Raw genomic sequence first — 21,543 nt, forward strand, 5'->3', positions numbered from 1 at the left:
TTGCTAATTTTGAGCATTAACATCGCTAGTCTTTAGGCAACTATCTCAAATGTAGCAGATCGGCTGAGACGTTTGGCAACACAATTAAGGTCCTTCACTTTTGGACTGATGCTACGAGGCCAACGTAGCTACCAAGGTGTGGAAGTTTATGAGCACTAATTAGGACAATGCAGACAGCATTCTGAAATCTTCAAACACCTGCCTCAGCATGTCTGAACTTTAGCAAAACAGTACTGCTTGTGGGTATACTCACATACTCCATGTTTGACACTTAGGACCGACGTGTTTAACTAAAGTGTAACTATATCTTTTTTTTTTTTTTAAACCAAAAATTATATATTTATTCATTTTCATCTTTTAACAATCATAGTTACAGAAGAAAGAACAGAGAACTATAGAACTGGGGGAAGAAAGAGGGAAATATTTAGGAAGAAATGAGTAAAAAAAAAATAGAATGAAGACAATAAAATTTAATTTTGCGGTTACAGCACGTACGACTCTTTTCTACGTAGTCGAGGCAGATAACCTGGGCGGAGTGCAGGGTCAAAGGTCCATATAGAGTTGCTATGTCTCAAAGATGTCCCCCTTGTTTTTTAAAGAGTAAATACTTTTGTTGGTGAGATCCAGCTCTGCTGGGCTGTACAGCTGGTTAAATACAAGATAACATCATCAGCGTAGGGTGAGATTCTATGTTTTCCCAGTTCAATTCTGGACATTTCTGTACCGACCCATATAGCCTCTGCCAAGGTTTCAGTCACCAATTTAAGAGCAGAGCAGAGATTATAAGCACCCCTGCCAGCAGACTCTGTATAAGATGAACATTCCAGAGAGATTGCCATTCACACCTGTTTGAGCTTGTAGAGTGCTGTACATAGATTTGCTCTACCAGATAAATGTAGCACCAAAATTAAATGTCTACAAAACAGTAAATATGACCTTGCAACCCCATTAAATGCTTTTTTTCTGTATCGTAATCTGATCAGGGTTAATAAGATGCATCTCCTAGATTGAAAAGAATACATTTTTTATATTATCTTGAAATTGACTGGGACTAGCAAAAATGGGTGTATGTTTCTGATGTTCCGATTTATAACATTTTAAATGCAGACTTATTCTGCTATATTGAGTTTATGTGGGGTGAGGGAAGTATCATGTTTACAGCATATAGCTTGCATGATACTTATTGGTAGTCATAAGGTTTCTGTACTTGATGGCTACATTAGCCTCATTCTCAGTGCAAAACAAAAGAAAATCTGGACATTGCACACGTCTTGGGTGATTTGACTACATTTGGTGTAAGTGGAAAATCTGTGCAAAAAATCTCTTTTATTGAAACATTTTTGGTATCCTGCTGTATTTGTGTGTTATTAATATGTATAATTATAGTGGGTAATTACAATATGACATTGATGGTGTCCCCATCATAAAAGTGGCTCTGACTGGCCGTGTTCGTTGCTTCTGTGTTTCTGTTCAGGTGTCCTGTTTTGCTAGTAGTAGGTGACACGTCCCCGGCTGTGGAGGCAGTGGTGAGTGCCTGCGTCATTAGCACATGTCTGAGAATGCTGAATGCATTAGACCGCTTTCTAGACCAGACCAGCTCTGTGTAGGTAAATAGGAACTCCAGTAGAAAGTGTACTCAGCATGTCTGCCTGTTATAAGTCTCTACACTATCTGCAATAAAACTCAGTTCACCTCCTCCTTTCAGGTTGAATGCAATTCCAGACTAAATCCCACAAGGACCACCCTGCTCAAGGCAAGAGACACTACTCTACTGGGGGGAAGAAAAAATAAATAAAATTTATTTATTTATTTTCTCCAGCAGCATCATTTGAAGTATTATACAAATTTACATTTAGTTTTGTGTGATTTTGACTTTTCTTAATCTTTTTAGATGGCAGATTGTGGTGGACTACCCCAAGTTGTCCAAGTAAGAGTTTATTTTTAAAAAAAAAAAAAAACAACAAACTGTAATGCTAAAGTTTGCAGAAAATGTGGTTTCAGCCTGATGGCACAGAGAGGCTTATAGCAACACGCACACAATTAGCCAAAAACTGGGGCATCACTCACTTCGTGTTTCCTGTAATGGTCAGTTCTTTTCTAACATAGAGATGCGTTTGCATAGATGAGCAGTGTCTGTTTGGGGCAAGTCTATATTCAGAAGTCTTAATACAGGCCGTGAACGAAGTGTCAGGAGTCAGTGAAGCGTAACCAGATAACCTTATACAAAACACAGAACCAAATCTAAAACAAACAAACATGTAGATGATGACCCAAAATTGGAAAACATCAGAGAAACTACACATGGAGAAAACCACAGTAACTGACCAATGTATGGACAAATCAAGAGAAAGGAGACGCAGCTGCAGCTGACATCGGGTGGGGGGACACAGGACAAGAGAGCAGAGTGGAGAAAGAAATCCAAACGGAAGCGTACGGCAGAAACGCCATGGGAACGGAACGAAGCCAAAACAAGCAAAACACGGCACGCATGACATCAAGGGGGAGTTTGGGACCTAAATGTTGAAGTTAACACAAAAGGGAACAAAAACAGTTTCATTACATTGTATAATGTAATGGGATGCATCTTAGAATTCACATGGAAAATAGATGTACTTGATAAAATGGCCAGTGAGTGTGGTACAATATAGCTATTTGCAATAAAGTGGCTGTTATATTGTGGTGATTATATTTTCCAAATCATACATCAGACTTTTCTGAGCTTGGACTGGGTTAGGGTTTTTGTTGATGGTGGTAATTGATGTGTGGTGCTGTTTGTTTGTTTGTTTGTTTGTTTGTTTGTTTGTTTTTAATAAATTGAAGCACTTTTTATTATTATTACTTACAATGTCCTCTTATTTCTTTTCAGCCGGGTAAACTCACAGAGGCCTTCAAGTACTTTATCCAAGGAATGGGTTACAGTGAGTATCTCCCTTTTACTCTCTCTCTCTCTCTCTCTCTCTCTCTCTCTCTCTCTCTCTCTCTCTCTCTCTCATACTCTCTTGCGCTTTCTCATGCTGTCTCACTCTCTTCCTCTTTAATGTCAGTCGAGCAATTGGATTGTCTGATGTTTGTTTGAGTTACTATGTAACTTTGTGTCTGAAATGTCTGTCTTTAGACATCCTGTCTTTTCAGAATCTCACCGTCAAACTTTTAAATAGAAAACTTCACCTCAGTCCTACCCTCCTTTCCACCCACGCAACGAACACACAAACATGATCTGTCCTCTCTCTTGCGCGCGCACTCTCTCTCGCTCATGTACAGGCACATTTGGTCATATAATCTTGATGCTTAAAACATTTAACTGCATCTCCTCTTAGTTAGTGTAACACTCACTGCCTAGTATGGCTTCTATTCTTTTCTGCTAATATCCAAAACTGGAATTAAGTTCTTACACATAAAATGTATAACCAAAGAGTCTTAGATGGCACTGTGACTAACGATACTTGTGACTTACCCCAAGCACAGAGTGACACTGCTCATGATGGAGGAACCCTCCTTTCTATGCTGATCTCAGACCAGTCTGATGTCTCCCCAGTTACGGTTAAAATTAGGGAGAGGCTTGGTGAGACTGGACCCAGAACAGCAAGGGCAAGATCTGAGCTAGCCAAGCTGTCCCTTTGCTAAACTAACAAACTACTTTGTCTCCTATGTGGCTGTGCAGTGATGCAGGGTCCAGGGTGTAAGTACAGTAGCTTTACTCTGCGCGAATGCTGTGTTGGCATGGCCTGCATCCAGCCCTGTGTGAAACATGCCTCTTCTTTTCTCTCTCTCTCTCTCTCTCTCTGTCTCTCTCTCTCTCTCTCTCTGAGACCTTCAATTTACATTTAGCGACTTACAATTATGACTGAGTACAACTTTAGCAATTGAGGGTTAAGGGTCTTGCTCAGGGGCCCAACAGTGGCAACTTGGCATAATAATAATAATAATAATAATAATATATAAAAATAAAGAAATAAGAAATGAATGTCTATTCCAGTTTCTTAGAAGTCCTAGTCTGTGTGTGTGTGTGTGTGTGTGTGTGTGTGTGTGTGTGTGTGTGTGTGTGTGTGTGTGTGTGTGTGTGTGTGTGTGTGTGTGTGTGTGTGTGTGAGAACCAAAACCCATCTTGCAAGAGAATGTCTGTCCAGGGCAATGGAGAAGTAGTTGGCTGGGGTGGAGGTGTGGTGGGCTACAGCAGGGGACATCAAGGGGTGGTGGGAGGAGCCATGGCAGTTGAGATGTTGTTAATGAGCCTCAACCCATGACATCAGCAGTAGGTGTACCTCTGCAGAAAGAGAGAATAGATTATTAGGCATGTCCAGGTACGCAGGTGTGCATTTAGCAGACGCTCTTATCCAGAGCCACATACAAACGTGCTTTGTAATTTACTATGTAAATTGAGGAGCTATAATGTGTAAAGATGGACTCCGGCAGATCTAGGTATGGCAACACAGCTAAAAGGATAGAGGCAGAAGGTAACACAGGCAGGAAGGCACTGTGAAATATCAGCACTGCCGCTCTGTCAAACTTGAGTGACAAAAGAGAGGTGAACATCGCAGTTTTCCGACCACTCTCAATGCCTATGGACCCCCATATCTACACCTTTTACCTACAAACCAACTGGCTTGCTAGACATGCTTTTTAGAGCTGTACAGTGAACTGTGAGTCTGTTTGTACACGAGTCATGGCTGTGATGTCCAATGGACATAGTGAAACTTTAGAGTTTAATTGTTTGCACAGATTATAGCTGCATATAGATTCAGTAGACAAAAGCAATTTTAGGGGCTCTTTTGTGGCTTGTTATTTTGGTGAGCCCATGGAAATAAGAAAACAGAATGGATATACCAAAAATCAGACACTTTAGATTTTCCTTGGGTGTTTGTTTATTTGTTTTAATGGAAGATGTGCTGTGTGTCTGTACACAGCTGTTAGTGGGAGGTGTTATGCAGAGAAAAAAACGAGTTAGCCTCAAACCTTTGTTTCTTCAGAACCTGATGTGATTAGTCACATTCTTTCTCTACGAGTGACCTATAACACGTTGATCTCTTGACCATGTTGCCCCAAATACACGCCCTTCAGTCTGGAAACACAAACTATTTTGGTTGCTGCTTGTTAGCATTTTTTTAAATGGAAATTATGGTGACTTCCAATCAGAGACTTTTCTCTGGTGTTGGTACGTGTTAAAGAACATGCCTTGCATTTAAGTGGGCGTTGAGAGTTTAATGGAATCCTGACCGAAACCTAACGTTTCATTTATTTTTGGTGACTTTCAAGATTAGCATCTAATGCAAAAATGATAGTAGTAACATGTATGTATTTATTGGTAGTCGCTTCTGATAAACATTGCACATTTCAATGAAAAGCCAATTCAACAGAGCAATAAAAAGGACGGGACGTTTGGGATGGCTCGTGGGGAGCACTGGTGAATTCCAGCACTGTGTGCACACAGTTGAGAGCGTTGGTCGTTTTCGCTTCCTCTTAGGACCTCCAAACATACGAGCACCTAGCGAGGCTAGGCATGCCTTAGCCACAACTGAATACACCCAGGACAGTAGCGCAGACGTAGAGGGAGACTCGCTTGCATCAGCATCCACGCACTCAGTGGGTGTTTCTTTTCTTTACCTAGTTCTTTGTTACTGAGACTGATTTTAGGTCTGGCAACGAGCCCTCCAAGAACAGAGCAAAGAGGCAAAGATGGTGTTGAAACTAATGTTTTGCTGATAATTATGGTCCACATTTAATAATACAGTTTGCAAGGTCTCAGCCATTGTTTTAGTAAGATTAGAACAGAGAAGAAAATCCTTTTTTTCTTACTTATAAATCTGTTCACACCAGTAATTATGGAAGAAAATCAAGCTTAAGGGTTTAAGTGACTAGGTTTATAAATGCTCCCCTCTCTTGACTCCTACAGTGCCTTGTTTATGCTTACAGGGCTATTGGTTTAACCACAGGAGTGGTTTTTTGCATGGCAAGGTGAGAATTAGGTTACTTGCATGTTTGTTATGCAAAGTTGTATAAATATAGTCGATTGGTGCAGCTGTTTTTTTTTTTGTTTTTGTTTGTTTGTTTTTATGTGTAGACATTTACAGGCAGAGAATACATTGACACTTCCCTTGACTCTCCTGCTAATCTTTTCTTTCAACTTCAGTCTTTTTTAACCTCTCCGTTTCCCTCATCTCTCTTCCCTCTTCCTCTTTGACCCCTCCATCAAACGCAAACAGTTCCCCATGTGCTGCTCAGCCACCTGAACAGCGACTCAGGTACCAGGAGTTCAGACAGCACTTTAGGCTGCACTTTCAGTCTGTCTCTAGTGTTTGATCACCTTACTGTGTCGCCATCCAGCATATCACTTATTCACGCGCGCGCACACAGACCCTGTGCCTTTTTCTCTCTCTCCACACACACAGACACACACACATATATATATATATACATCATTCATCTTACTCCTCTTACATTCTATGTTTCATTTTTTCAATGCATCATGGTGTTGCAAGCATGAGTCCATGGTCATAATTTCAGTATGACTTTTGTTTTTTGGTGTGTGTGTGTGTGTGTGGGGGGGGGGGGTGTGAGTATGAGGACATTGGTAACAGGCATACACAAGGATTGCTTTTATTTGTCGTCTTCCTTTCTATCACTTGCGCCTTTAACATTAACTTCAGCTCTTCTGCATGCTACATTTTTACATGGTTGCAATTCCTAAATATTCTTTTTTTTCGGTTCTGGTAAAAATGAATTAGAACTCGATCCTCATCCGAGGTTTCTATTTTTTTTTTTTTTTTCTTGGGAGAATAATGACATCAATTGCTGCAATAGCTCGAAACTTGATGCGTTTACAGTCCCAGGTAAGAAGAATGCTTGCTTACTTACTTCTGAGGCTTTGAGCACAGCACTCCATGTGTCTGGTAGGAGCATGGTGAACAGACTATGGCCTCAGCTGACGTAAATGTGCGTGCTGCGTTGAAGCATGCGCGTATCCTGGACCTTCACCTGTTGCTGGAACTCTCATTGAGGAATGTCATTATTCTCCCAGCTAACGGTTCACCGTGTATCGGGAACACGTTGGCACGAGCTCGGCTGTATTCCCCCACTCTTCACTTCAGAAGCCATGCAGTAGTTCATGCTTCACACTCTACAGGGTGTTATTCGGTGCGTCCTTTCTCTGCAGTAACCCCGCGCCTTCTCTTCTCCCCTCCAGTGGCCACTGCCAGTATGACTCGGCTGGCGCGCTCTCGTACACACTCGGCCTCCAGTGCAAGCTCTGCGGACGGCGCACGCAGCCGCGTGCACACCAGCCAAGAGGAGGCTTCCACCGGACCCAACCGAGGCAACCAGGCCCGTCCGCAGACTATGGAGGTGTCCTGTTAAAGCCTCTCTCTCTCTCTCTCTCTCTCTCTCTCTCTCTCTCTCTCTCTCTCTCTCTCTCTCTCTCTCTTCCCTCTGGCCCCTCAATCTTTCCCACACTCTAAATTCTGAATCCGGAGAGTTCCGGTGTAATGAAGGGATGCAAAAATGATGACTGTGTTCCCAAAAGATGTGTTTGAACATGCAGGCACGTTACATAGTCCTTGTACCCCTTCGTTTTTCTGCCTTGACCTTCGCTGGTTTCCTGATACACTATTCAAGTGAGTCTATATACTGTGTACTTTCTCTGTTTAAAAAAAAAAAAAAAAAAAAAAAAGAAATTTTCACATCATCTTCCCTCCATATGTATATATTTTGTTGAACACTGAGGCCTCTCTTAGAAATGTTACTTGGAACTTCTTCTCTCTTTCCACTTTAGAGGCATTCAAACCACGTATCTGTTTTGTGGTTCATTCTGTCTGACACCGGCGCACACCAACGACTCCGGTTTCTGTTCTAATCATTGTTACAACTCCTGCGCAATTCCTCTTAATGCATTGTGCTTTGTGAAAATTCCCTTTTCGTTTTCTTGATTGCAGAATAGGTGTTAAGAACCCTGTTTTACTGTATCTTATAATAAAGAACTACCAAGAGCATGGCCCTGTTTTCAGTGTAATGTAGTGGGAGTGTATATTGGGATTGGTTCTGTTTCGATGTTTCTGCAGGTACTATAGACTTGCTGTTCTTTTCCCGTTGATTTTACTATGACTGACGGAAGTGTCTCGGTAAGCTTAACCTCCAGAAGGTCATTTCATTTTCCATTGTGGACTTGAACCTTAACACACCACCCCCCCTTTCTTGTTTTTGAGGCCTTTTAATATGAATGATTTGATTTCTGAAGATGAGCTGACCAGAATGTAAAGGGGATGAACTAGTGGTGTTGTTTTTTTGTTTTTTTGTTTTTTTTTTTGAGAGAGGAAGACAGAGACTCTCTGCCATTGAAGTTGTGATTGTCATTAAATTGCAACCCACCTGTAAGTGTAAGCATGCGCGCGCACACATATATATATATATATATATATATATATATATATATATATATATATATATATATATATATATATATATATATATATATATATATATATATATATATATATATAATGTGTGTGTGTGTGTGTATATATATATATATATATATATATATATATATATATATATAATATACACATACACACACATTTTATATATATATATAAATAAAATGTGTGTGTGTGTATATATATATATATATATATATATATATATATATATATATATATATATATATATAATGTGTGTGTGTGTATATGTGTATGTATATATATATATATATATATATATATATATATATATATATATATATATATATATATATATATATATATATATACACATTATGTATATGTGTGTGTGTGTGTATACATATATATATGACACACACAATGTCCAGGCAGAGACGTACATACACAAACATGCGCACACAAAACTGAATATTTAATATGTTTTGATTTTACCTTGCTCTGCCTTTCCTGCACAGTGGATAGGTATTCCATTACACAATAACTGTATTGATTAGTTCCTCAATTAGATTTTGTAGCTTTATTATTACTACTATGACATGAATATTGTTATTTCCATGGAAGGATATTCCCACTTCATCTGTGTACTGCTGCCTTGGGTGAGGTTGTGGTGGTGGTGGTGATTTGTCCTCCAAGCATACTGAGGACACTGTACTACTGATGTCTGCTAACTGTATGGATTTGTACTAATAATGAAATAAAGTTGCAGATTGTACATAAACCTGCTGTTCTGGTATTTATCAAGCTCTTAAGAGCCAAAATATTGCTCGTCACCCTTTTTCACTGTTAAAAGTCCTGCTGCAGTCTGACTCAAGCAAATTCACAAACATGGCTTCCAAGCTCTGCTAACCTAAAACCTTGAAATGTAGGCAGCGGAGTGGAAATTCAGCTGCACTGGAAGCTTTCACAGGCACTTGAGATGCGTTTGCCTCTTTGTGTGATTTCTCTTATGGGCATTTTACTTCTAGAGGAACAAAGCCTTCAAAGACCTAACCACCAACCTGCACCACTGCCTTTACAGGCTGCTCTTAGTCGACTCCCTTAGAACAGGATCTTTGAGGAGGTAACCTCTGATCATCAATAAGCAGGTTACAGTTCATTATACTGAGATTAATGAAAAATCTGACATTGAAAGTGGAAAATCCTAGCTTTGTAGTTGTCAATTTTAGCCTTAATGACACGATGTGCTTGAAATTTTCCGACCACACCAAGCATCGTGTTGCTTGCCTTTTCTCTGTATCTGGCCACAGGTGACAAATTCGAGATGGAGCTATTTATAGAAACTGTAACATGCGAGGGGCAGCCGTGCAAAAGAATCAGTGATGCGGGAAGTTAGAACGCTGAGTCCATTTTCCACCAGCTAAGGCAGTCATGAGGCAGTCATCGCCATTTCTCACTTATCTCTTTATTAATCTTCCGTCTCATGAGGTTTTTGTCTTGATGATGCAGCACAAACCTGGCCCAATTTTATGCCTCTGAGACCAAAACAAGTTTTTCAAATGGCCTTTTTTTTTGCTGGCCTGAATAATTAAAAAAAAAAAAACCTTTTAAATCTATATGATCTGACTTCGTCAAAATACCTTTTGAAATTCAACATGAAGTTGGGAATGGGTTTGTGTTTAGCAGAGGTGCACTGTGTTTCCTGTGTACGATGGGCATGTAGCTCGGGGCACGCTGCTCTGTGTTGCGCTGTGCCTTCAGACACCTTGCCCTTGTTGGTCCTAATTCAAAGCATCTATTTGACTCCACTAAAGATTTCAGCTTCCATGGTTCTCACCACTATACATTTTATTATTAAGAACAGATAACTTGTCAAACTTGTTTCTGAATGTGACACTGATGGAGGGCCACAGAATGATGGTGCTCATGCCCTCACACACAGACACCCAGTCGTCTCTATCATGGCTAAACTAATGTTAGACTCCTCCTCCGTTCCTCCCGCGTACACTTTCAGGAGTGCATGTGCATCAGTCACTGGGTGTCAATCAAATTGTTTTCGTCACAGGAAGCCCCTGCTGCCTGCTTTTTGTTTGTGAGCATGTGTGGTTCATAAAACACTCAGCCGGTGTCTGCCTATATGTCAGACCTGTGTGTGACAACCTCAGGAGCAGTAGCTTCTCAGAGCACCTACAGCTCGAAGCTGACCATTGTGTCCAAAGACCTAACCGTCAAGCCGTCCTGTTCCTCCTAAGCTCAGAGTTTCCACGCCGTCCTAAGAGAAGAGATGTGATCTGGTTTCTCAGCTTAGAGAAGCTTTAAGGGGTACACTGAAAGTATCTGCAGAGGTGATTTGGCCTAGTTGTTTTCGAGGCCTTACGTCAGACCCGTGCAGGCACCTTGGAGTTATTCACACAGCCGTACAAGAGCACACCTGCAGATTTGGAAGGACTGGCAGCGTGGACGGTTGAAGAAGAAAATGAGGTGAGCATAAACTGAAACCCGTGTGATTTTTCTTTTTCTTTTCTTTTTTTCCTTTTTTTTTTTGTTTTCAAAAGGAGTTGCACAATACAAGCTGATGTTAAAGCTGAGGTTTCAAACAAGAAGAAATACATTTTCTTTAAATAAAAAAGAAAACGTGAGAAACATGAAACATGAAAAATGCATCAGCAGAGATTATTATCTGTGAACAAGGGAAGATGTGTGCATGCGCGTTCTGTTTCAGGGCGTGTGGTGAAGGCACCATGCAGTTTTCAACCCTATCGTGTTTAAAGGGCCTGTTCAAAGTCCCTGCACCTGACCAGTTCTCAAAAATAGTCACATAGCTAGCAATGCTTACAACAGCTTTGGAGGTCTTGCCTTTGATGCTTGAGAAGCCACATACGTGGGCTTACATTTACTTTTAATCAAACAACAGTGCAGATAAGGTAGCGATAACAAGCTCAAAAGCTGAGAAGGTAGAGCATTGCTACCCCACTAACATGGACCAGGAGAATATGCTAAAAGCGGGAAGTGTTTGTCTTTTAAAAATCATTTTAGAACAATAATAAAAAACCTTTTAGAATACAACAGCACACTTTACACTTGTATCAAAGTGTACTGTTGGCACTGTTAGTGGTTAACACATGGACTTGTAAGGAATATAATGTATTGTTCAGAGTGGTGGGGACTATTTCAGTCGCTGGTGTGAGGCCCACGTCTTGGACCTTGAAACCTCAGTGACCCAGTGTGTCCCATCTGTCATGACAGGTGGCCACCGCGTGTTCTGCATGGCTGTTTTCCATTAGGTTCGGTCCAAATGCTTTACAGCTTCAAATGGATAATGTGCAACTGGCTTTGATTTTGTACATGGTTATACTTGACCTGGTAGACTATATTAACAAATGAAGTTGTTCGTTTCTGTTGCTGTGATTAACGGAGCTGTGAGAGAATAACAGTTGATGTTGAGAGTCATGGTAGTTTCATATGTTGAACAGGCAACGGTGTCCTCATTTCTGAGTTTGTGTAAATATTTTCTATTCTGTTTGTAATGCTACATTTCACCATTGAAACGATTGCCCATATTTTGTGTATCTGTTTCTCCCTCTCTCTTTCTCAACTGATTGATTGATTTATTGGTCATCAATATAGATGTAGAGGTAATGAAGGCAATGAAAGGTTTTCTAGTGAAGCAGGACGTTTCATTTAGACAGAGGTTCTTCATCAGCTGTTCATGAAGAGTGAGTGTGTGTGTGTGTGTGTGTGTGTGTGTGTGTGTGTGTGTGTGTGTGTGTCTATGCATCAAATACTAGTAAACAACCCATGTAAGAAGATGCAAATTAGAAAATACATACTCTAGGTAACAGCGGTTATAGGAAACATCTCACCGGTGTCTTCTGTGTTTTGTGTGACCTTATTAACCTTTACGTCGTTGTTTGTGTCTGCTTGAAAACGTCATTGGCAGTGTTTTGCCGCAAGGAACCAACATGACAGATTTATGGCACTGACGCAGAAAACCAAAACATGAGCATGAGAACTGTTCATGCGTTTTGACTGCTTTGGTATATGTGCATCTAATGGTATAGTGTCAGCATTGTTCTATTTATAGCCTGGCCCTTCTTCTTGCCGTAGCCTAGGTGCGATCTCTTGGTGATATTGAAACTGTGGTTGGAAAGTGCTGGTCAAAATGAAGCAATGCTTTTCAAACATCCTCCTATTGTTATGAACTGAGGCAAAAAAGAAGTCTGCCAATGCATATTAAAAAAAAGTAAAAATAGGGTGGATGAAGTTTTTAACGCTCTTAAGATAATTTGATAATCAAGTTGAAGTCTGGCCACATGCCTTTACAGTCTAAATTTATTCCCTTTCTCCATGACAGGTATTTTGTTTACATAATGCGCTTTGAATTGCATGTAGCCCATAACCCCTCCTTCGCTCATGTAGCATTTCTGCTCCAGCCTGCAGGTTCTCTGACCCCCAACGTAGAGCTCGTGAGCGGCATGGGCTGTTGGCCCAGTAAAGGCCTGTATGGCAGCACACTTTCCTCAGCCATACTAAGCCAGGAAGAGCCAGTTGAGCCCCACTCCATGGGTGAGTACCAAACCACGGAAACGCGGCCTGCCGAGCTTTCGTGCGAACGTAATGCGACTATGGGCTCAGTTCAATTAATTAAGGATTATCTAGAATAATGAAGCAGCTGGCTCCCAAGAGTCATGTGATGACGACAAAAAAAAAGTTTTCCATGTTTTCATATTAATGAATGGTAGTACTGTTAGAAGATCCTGTACACGTATGGCTTGAATTGTACTTAAATTTTCCTTCTCTTTTTTTGCTAGTCACTAAATTTCGAATGAAAAGGGAAAATAAAGTGGGCTACTTGTGCATGGGTGTTTGTGAAGAGGCCGGCCAGGATAGCGCGTGAAACAGAATGCATTTAACACGTACATCTTTCTCTACAGATAGTGGCAGGTACGTAGTGGTGGCCCTCTATGACTACCCTTCAGGGGGACCAGCAGACTGCAGCATCAGAGTTGGGGAGCGGCTCAACGTGCTGTCTGAGTAAGATTCTACCCAGATCTCCTTAGCTCTTCTGTGTGCTCGTGTACTGGATAGGAGGGCCATAAATTTGCCACAGCATAAAAATAATTAACTGGTGGCGTGTGTGTGTGTGTGTTCGTTCCAGCGAGGGCGAGTGGTGGAGAGTGAGTTCTTCAGTTACAGGACGAGAGAGCTACATCCCCAGTAACTACACAGCGAAACTCTACAACAGGTATGTTGGAGGTGTCCCGTGTATTAGCACTTCTCTGCTCCCCCCAGCCTGAGCACACGCAGGCCGCTCTCGGGGCCGGCTCAACCCGTGACGAGCTCATCCGTGACCCCCACCGCATTCACTGTAGGGTTCTGTTGTCAGGGCAAATCCATTAGCATGTTACTTACAGTAACTTTATTGCTGCGTGTTTTATTACTGTATATTTCATACTACTGGCATGCTGACAGGTGTAACAATGATATCATGACTGATAACAGTTACCCAAGAGTCTCCCATGAAGAGGGGACTGAGTTAGTTTCCTGTGTGGGGTTGTATTTTTCTTTATTTGAGGAAAAGGTGAAATAGAAAGGTTAAGTGTGTGTGTGTGTGTTGCCATTCACCATCTCTAATGGTGCACATCGGCTGTGTACAGTGAGGACTCTCCGTGTGTACATGCTTGTTTCTCATCTGCGTTGGGGTTCTCTCTGCCTCCTGCTCTCTTTCTTTGAGCTCTCGTTTTACAGTCTCTCCTCAGTCGCGTGTGCATTGGCTGTCATGTCCCTTCACCACAGTTGGGTTCGTTTATGATGTACCTAATTTAGTGTGAATTCTAACTGAGCTAAGATGCAGTGCAATTTGCAGGTATTGTAACTATAAGCAGCTGGGTTATTTATTTTGAGCAGTGGGTAACTGTGTGTTTGTGTCTTTGCAGGTGGCAATTTGTGGGCCTCAGCAGGGAGAAAGCAGAGGAACTGCTCCGTCTCCCTCATAACCACCCTGGGTCATTTCTCATCAGAGAGAGTAACAGCGAACACGGTGGGTTCACATGCACAAGTAAACAATTCAGACATTTCACAGGTAGAACGTTTTGATGCATGTAGAGGAATGGCTGAATAAAAATTCTAACAGTAATCTCTCTCTCTCTCTCTGTGTGTGTGTGTGTGTGTGTGTGTGTCTCTCTCTCTCACTCCTCTCTCTGTCTCTCTGAGCAGGTGCTCACACACTCTCTGTGCGGAAGAGTAGCAGGCCTGAACATCACTCCATCAAACACTACCGCATCCACCGCATAGAGAACGGCTGGCACTACATCTCCCCCAGCCTCACGTTTCCCACCCTCACCCACCTCGTGGAGCACTACTCGGGTAAACCCACATGCACCTCACTATAACTATAAACACACCCAGAGCTGTATTGATTGGCCTAAATCTCCCAGTCCCTTATCGTCCTCCCATTTTTCACCCATATTGAGTTGACCTTTATGTGAAGTATTATAAAACGTGTGTGTGTGTGTGTGTGTGTGTGTGTGTGTGTGTGTGTGTGTCGGGATGCTTTCTGCTCAGAAGTGTCCGATGGCCTGTGCTGTGTGCTGAGAGAGCCCTGCTTCATTCAGGGTTCTAACAACGTGCCAGTAGTGAGTGGGCCCCCTCCTGTTGCCCTTCGCAAGCCCACACTCAACTGGAAGGAAGTCAGCAGGTGAGCTGCTTCAGTACAGTACAGCCTGTAAAACTACATCTCACTCGTTACCTTCAGCGGAACAACAAACAGATTTGCTATAAAATCTGTCCTTGATTACAAGACTGCCAAAAGTTTCAGGCACTTGTGGACTTTTATTTCTATTTATTTTTAAATATTGATTTATTTTATTGTCAGTGGCCAAGTTGAATGTAAAGGAATAAGCTATATAGGCTATGAGGGCATTTGTGATTTGTCTTGTTAAAATCTAGCTGTTAATGCATTTGTCCACTGTTTAAACCCCCACCCCGTATGCCCTGCTACAGTGCCACCAATAACGCTTTACTTCTCTACCTAGAAAAGTATCCTTAGCTAGTACAAATAGGTTAAGGTCCAGAAATATTCTTAAACCAAGATACTGCTAGAAACAACAGTCAGTCAGTGCTGAAACCTAGGTCAAGAGAGAGAGAATACAATAAAATAATCATTATAAAATTGTATTATTTCTGTTTGTTTCCTTTTACAGCTCTGTGATCTTTGGGCCCAAAAAGGACGGAGTGGAGGACACACTTGTCAGTGAAGGCCTGAAGGAGTCTATTAATTCCTACCTTTACATGACTGAGGATTGTGGGGAATGTAGTGAGAACTGGGACACATGAGCTGGGTGTACAGTTTTGAGGAAGGAGGATAACGCAGCAGCAGACGAACTCGGACACTTTGAGTTTGACGCCAAAACACTGACACCACCCCAAGGATTGTGGGGGACATAGTCAAGGCTTGGACATCGGCGGTGTGCACACAAAAGGGCTCCATGCCCAGCAACTAGCTCAACGGTCCTTCAGAAGCAGTAGCATGTGCAGTCTTAACGGAAAAGGTTTTTTCAAAGTTGCACATTGATCTCGCTTACATTGTCATCTTTTCTTCCAGTGTGGGTGATGGTTTGAGTATCACCAATTGCTGTGTGGACCAGTTCCTGGGGGACATAAAAGAAAAAGAGATGGAGAGGGAGGGAGGCAAGAGGGTGCGCTGGTGGGAGGAGAGGAAGTTGACAAGAGGCTGTTTTCCACTGCTCACACCTTCTGGAAGTCTTTCAGCAAAGGGCGATTAAAACCATCGCATCAGCGTTGTCAAACGCCCGAGACGTGCAGCTGCCATTTTGGTGTCGGTACAGATTGTTATTTTTTAATTTAACTGAAGGCTCCTGTTTGATGGTCTGTAAGCTTTGTAAGCATGTGCTTCGTATCGAATGTTGGTACTGTTAGAAAATACGGCGGTTGTACGTGAGGCTACAGGATGCCTGAAAAGAGTCTCAAGAAGCAGTTTCCGGGCTGCTTTTCACCTACTGTAATATTCTTATGAACAAAAGAAGAAAAAATGCTTCAGGAAATGATGTGTATGTGTGCGTGCGCATGCGTGCGTGCGAGCGAAAGAGAGAGCAGGTATACATGTGCATATTTGTGGTTAATTGTTTTCCATGTTAGAGCAAACTGGAGTTTATTACAATACTTTCCATAATTAATATATGCCTTAGGACATGAAATGTTTAAATCTGCCTGATGAGAATACCAGATCCTTTAGGTTCAAGATATGAAAGACAAAATGGCGATAAAACAAAATCGTTTCTTCCTTTGTACTGTTGGATCGTCACCTGTACAACTGTAGTCTATGGTTTGATTACACCCACACTTCAAATGTAAGAATACGCATTGCAAGCAAAGGCACTTTCAATCTGTGAAAAGTGTTTCCTATACATGTAACAAGACAAGTCAAGCAAACAGAGCTTGCGCCCTTCTTGCAGAACTCAGATCTTGGTTTTAAGAACTTTATTTTAGCTGGTACCTCTATTAGATAATTCTAGTTTTAGTAAATACGTCTGCAATTGTACCAAATGTTTTTCAGCAACTCTGGACTGTGCCAGGTTGATGAAACTATGTAGTGAGCTTGTCTGGTTTCACAAGTTTTTTAATAACATTTTTAAATAAAATAAAAATAATTAACTAATTTCCTAGCTAGCAATATATTATTCATGCAGTTTTTATATTCAGCTTTCTTTGTAGTAAGGAACTGGAATAGTAAAACCAAAGAAATTAATAATAATCATAATACTAATATTCACAATAAATAATGCAACAGAAATTAAGGAATGACGAGTACACAGTGAGCCAGGTCCCAGTAGGTAATTCACAGCATTGAGTGCATCTCTCCTCACAGCTGTTCACATGCGGCTCTTTGACTTCATCATCATCATCTTCCTCCAGCTCTGAGTAATGTTCATGAGAGTTTATGGAGATAAAAGGTACATTGTCACAGCCCACACAGAGCAGCACCAGGTCTAAACCTCAGCCACCCATCTGAGGAGGAAACTCTAACCAGAGGTGCAGCTCACTTCATCGTATAAGTAGCGGCAAAACCGTGAAAATGGCTTTTTATTTGTGATGTTCACCACAGGTGCAAAATTTATTTTACACTCTCAAGGAGGACATGAAAGAGCAAGCAGGGTGGGTGGGTGGGTGGGTGGGTGTGTGTGTGTGTGTGTGTGTGTGTCGGCACAGGGATCAGCACAGGGTTGCAGGCTCACAGATGGTTTTGTACCTTTATGAGGACTAAAATGAACAAGGCTATTGTTCCAAAAATCGATTACTTCTAAAAATCAGCTAGAAAAGTGTTGGCAGATCTACATGTTACTAACAAATGACTTTTACAAAGATTTAACACCACAGGATGCGTTCAGTGCATGATTAAGCACAGACTGAATCTAAAATGTGGATGGCAATTCTACTTGTCACCCAGGTGACATTAAATGGCTGTGGGACCTGATTTATTGTGAGGTCTGAGGAATCCTTCCTCCTGTCCTCCACCTACCGCTTCAGAATTAGACTGTACTGAGCGAGACGCGGAGATGAAAGGAAAGGCGTGGGATTCCGATGGGAGATGAAAAAGCAGGACAGCCTGCAAGGTCGTCGGACGATGGTGGTTAGAGGGCAGCACAGTTCTCGACCATGCCCGTCGCATTTGGAGTGGGGCGCAGGAACACTGGACAAACCTCCTGCTTCAACGGCTCTGCGTCACCCCGGTAAGGTCAAGGACCTTCAGAGGGTTCAGCTGAGGCTCTGCAGGAGGTCACGTGCTACAGTACTGCATATTGCGCAGTTCAGTTCCTGGGCCGGCGGGGTGGAGGCAGTGGGTCCCTGTGCCTGAAAAAAGTAACCGAAGGTGAGGACCAAGGGGGAAGTTTACAAAGCACTCCTTTAGGAACTACTGAGGAGGAACAACACTTGAAGCGTTGATTAGAATTACAATGTGGTCATATGCAGAAACCTTGATGGAGGTCAGATCACTTATAATAATCTGGTCATTTTTATATTATTACTTTCACATTGGCGATCAAAAAGAATTGCTCTGATGACACAATGTCCATCACAGTGACTCAGGGCATGCTCATTCTCATATATATTTCATCATTGTGAAAAACACTTAGCAAAGAAAAAGTACTGCAATAGTTGGTTACAGTCAGTGGGCTGTGAACAGGAAAGAGGACCAGTGTTGAGTGCATGGAAAGCTCACAAAAGTACATCAAAGCGGTGTGATAGTTACCACGTCTAGAGGACATTCAAAACACACTCTTCATTGTCCATTCCCTAAAATTCACTGGAGTTTTGCACGCATCAGTAAATACAATAAACATTTGAGCAATACATTTTTGACTTCCAGTTTATTATTATTATATAGTTATACTATAATATGCTGAAGCAATTTAACTATATAAGCCACCTGGCTTCCAACCAAACATTTTAAAACAAACTTTTGAAATTTGCTTGGTGCTCATGTAGAGAGAATTGCTACAATTTCAAAGGCATACAATGGAGAACAGATTACTTGTGTTCCAACATAAAACCATGCAGACCAGAAAACTGCGACAGTACATGGCTGTGTAGATTATAGCAATGTGCTCCACAGAGAACAGGCTACTCTTAACCCATCAAAATTACTGGGCTATACTAATATATTATCATCCTGTATTCATTCAGCCATGTGTCATCATTCGTAAGGATTCAACAAAAAAAAAAGGTACAGATATAAATGTTATGATCATAACCATCCTATGATCCTACCATCAAAACATATTATTTCTACACTGTGTGACCCAACAAATGTTTCCAAAGGCTGTGAACAGGGTCAATATTTTTGAAGGTCCATTATATAGAACAGGGCTGCCCAAATCGGATCCTAATTTAGCACCAAACTCTGCATATCACCAGGACCAGACTGGGCACCCCTTCTGTAGAAATGGGATCCAGCCAACTTCACATAGAGGAAAAAAACACACACACTGTAGAATGTGTGTAGGATGGAAGGTAACGATGTGTTCCAATTCCTCGACTAGTTCGTGTCAGTTTCATGCTTTTATTATAATGTCCTTTTAATTCTTCAAACCCTTTTTAACTAAATAAGCTTTTACATCCAGAACACAAAATGATGTATGCCTACTTTTTTTTTTGTAACTGTATATCCTTCATTCACTTCCCATTTCATGCTTTTATTTGCATTAAATGCATTGTCATTAGGAATCTGGCTAATAGCAGGTAAAAGCTGATCTGAGTTCAGCAGGGAAACAATTGTCACTGCTGATTAAATAGCTTTAGAATGCAGAGTACACTTCGCGCTCAATCTCATAATTGTAAAAATACTTCAGGGGACGAATCTTCCAAAAATACTGAGGTCCAGACCTCAGTGGTCTCAGAGCTAGTTATGGCCCTGAAGGCCTAGCAGATTTTGTGTAGATAGGTTAGCCAACCAAAGGCATATTAGATTAAATGAGTTTATCTGACAGCCTGTACGCATTATCAGCGTACCTCAATCGTACCTGCTCTGGTTCGGCTGAGCTGCTACAGCGGCTCACACTTCTATTGCCCTCTTCATCCGTTATAGGTCATGGTCACGGTGAAAATAATACTCTTTGACGAACATAACATTTGTTAAATGTCATTAGAACAACTAACGGTATACCGTATACAAGATGAAAAGATGTTCATATTTCAAGATTTGTGGCCATAGGCGCAAGCAGTAACCTGCTGAAAGACGGGCCAACCGTAATAACAAGCCGCATGTGTCGACGATGACTCCAAATGACTGAGAAGCGGCTCGGTGCCTCCCTCTGGTGGCCGAGCGTGGCCTAGCAGTTTTACGTTCGGTTTTACTGTTTGTTTCGTATCTTCTGAAACAAACCGAACCACGTGTCCTGTACTATGTAGTTTTTTAATTATTATTATTGCACTCTTTGCATATCTGCATGCATGTGCATGTGTGTCTGTATCATTATTTTTAAATTGTTTAACTTTTATTTTAGCTTTGTTAAACACTTTACATTTTAACCAAGCAAGACATTAAGAACTATATCTTGTTTGCAAGTACCAGAAGTCACTTGTAGAGAAAGAGGGAAAACATGGAGTGGAAGAAAACTTGAAAAGAAATAACAAAATACAACAAACAAAAAGAGTTATATACCAGAGTTATCAAACAGAAGCTACATGAACTGAACAGAAGTAAAACATTTACAGGTATTATTAAAATTGTCTTTAAGTAAGCCCTTCATAGCAGTAACACATGCGGATGTATCCAGCCTTTGGGTGCAGCCGACTGACGTGACAACAGGCCAAAGGATGAGTTGGATTTACTGTGGGCTTTGCTGTGATGCAAAGGGAGGATGTCTTACTTGTGCACAGAAACTGCAATAACTGACTTAAAAAGGGGCGTGAGAATACAAGAAGAGTTTCATAAAGAAGTGTAAGCCAGCAGATGTTACAGTGAGTGCGCAGAGAGGACTGTTCACCCAGACAATACAGAGAGAAGTGGAGTGTTCAAGGAGCGGTCATTTCAGAACTGGGAGTGAGCACAGTGCCCTTCTGGCCAAGCAAGATAACTTTAATTTTGGCTGTGTTTACTGATAAATGAAGACCAGTAAAAGCCTGATTAACTTTGAGGAAGATATCCTGATGGGAACATAACACTGTGTCAGGAAATGGACCAGTAGCATACAACATTATCATCGCCATATAAATGCATGCGAGAGTTATTAACGAGATGAGGAATATCGTTAATAAATTGGGAGATGAAAGTGGGACCAGGTACTGAGCTCTGGAAAATGCTTTTAGACACATGGCAGTGGTGAGAGATGGAGGTTTATATTTACACAGTGAAAACCATATCAGAGACTCCAATATAAGCTCATTTATATAGTAAGATGGCCTGCACCTTAAGCTAGTGAGTTAGTTGCTTGTTATCAGGTTTGTCCAGAAACTTAGATGATGCTCATGTAAACTGTTGCAGGGCTTTATCCATTTTGCTTTAGTGATCAGCATCCTTAAAAGGAGGATGTACAGAGGCTGCTTTCCAGAAAGCAGGCAGTTCAGCAGTATGAATGGAAAGATGAAAAATGTTGGTTAATGGCGCTACAATAATTGGAAGGAATTGACTAATCTG

The 21,543-nt window shown here is 41.3% G+C and overlaps 2 protein-coding genes across 7 annotated transcripts in view; both read left to right on the top strand.

Moving 5' to 3' along the window:
* The window catches only part of ndrg3b (ndrg family member 3b), a 44,154-nt gene extending 35,848 nt beyond the window's left edge, over nucleotides 1-8,306 (top strand). For 3 of the 5 annotated variants that reach the window (XM_027024110.3, XM_027024113.3, XM_035522468.2), the window contains 6 exons: nucleotides 1,475-1,526; nucleotides 1,706-1,753; nucleotides 1,892-1,927; nucleotides 2,867-2,918; nucleotides 6,201-6,239; nucleotides 7,181-7,671. In XM_027024110.3, coding sequence (XP_026879911.2) covers nucleotides 1,475-1,526; nucleotides 1,706-1,753; nucleotides 1,892-1,927; nucleotides 2,867-2,918; nucleotides 6,201-6,239; nucleotides 7,181-7,350 — 397 coding nt within the window. In that variant the 3' untranslated portion in view covers nucleotides 7,351-7,671. Of the gene's footprint in view, nucleotides 1-1,474; nucleotides 1,527-1,705; nucleotides 1,754-1,891; nucleotides 1,928-2,866; nucleotides 2,919-6,200; nucleotides 6,240-7,180; nucleotides 7,672-7,765 lie in introns of those variants that run through there. The other 2 variants (XR_003411586.3, XM_027024114.3) reach the window with 2 other exon arrangements.
* A 2,199-nt stretch (nucleotides 8,307-10,505) lies between these two features.
* Nucleotides 10,506-17,516, top strand: sla2b (Src like adaptor 2b). Of its 2 annotated transcripts, none has more exons than XM_027024115.3 (8): nucleotides 10,506-10,868; nucleotides 12,821-12,953; nucleotides 13,322-13,421; nucleotides 13,546-13,632; nucleotides 14,324-14,427; nucleotides 14,604-14,753; nucleotides 14,952-15,084; nucleotides 15,590-17,516. In XM_027024115.3, the coding sequence occupies exons 2-8, from the start codon at nucleotides 12,863-12,865 to the stop codon at nucleotides 15,720-15,722; spliced, it is 798 nt and encodes a 265-aa protein (XP_026879916.2). In that variant the 5' UTR covers nucleotides 10,506-10,868; nucleotides 12,821-12,862; the 3' UTR covers nucleotides 15,723-17,516. The 2 variants fall into 2 exon arrangements, with proteins under 2 accessions (XP_026879916.2, XP_026879917.2); XM_027024116.3 differs by having other exon boundaries at nucleotides 14,955-15,084; nucleotides 15,590-17,515.
* The last annotated feature ends 4,027 nt before the right edge of the window (nucleotides 17,517-21,543 follow it).

The sequence above is a fragment of the Electrophorus electricus genome, chromosome 24, assembly GCF_041902795.1.
Source record: "Electrophorus electricus isolate QZ-2024a chromosome 24, ASM4190279v1, whole genome shotgun sequence".
Classification (NCBI taxonomy): domain Eukaryota; kingdom Metazoa; phylum Chordata; class Actinopteri; order Gymnotiformes; family Gymnotidae; genus Electrophorus; species Electrophorus electricus.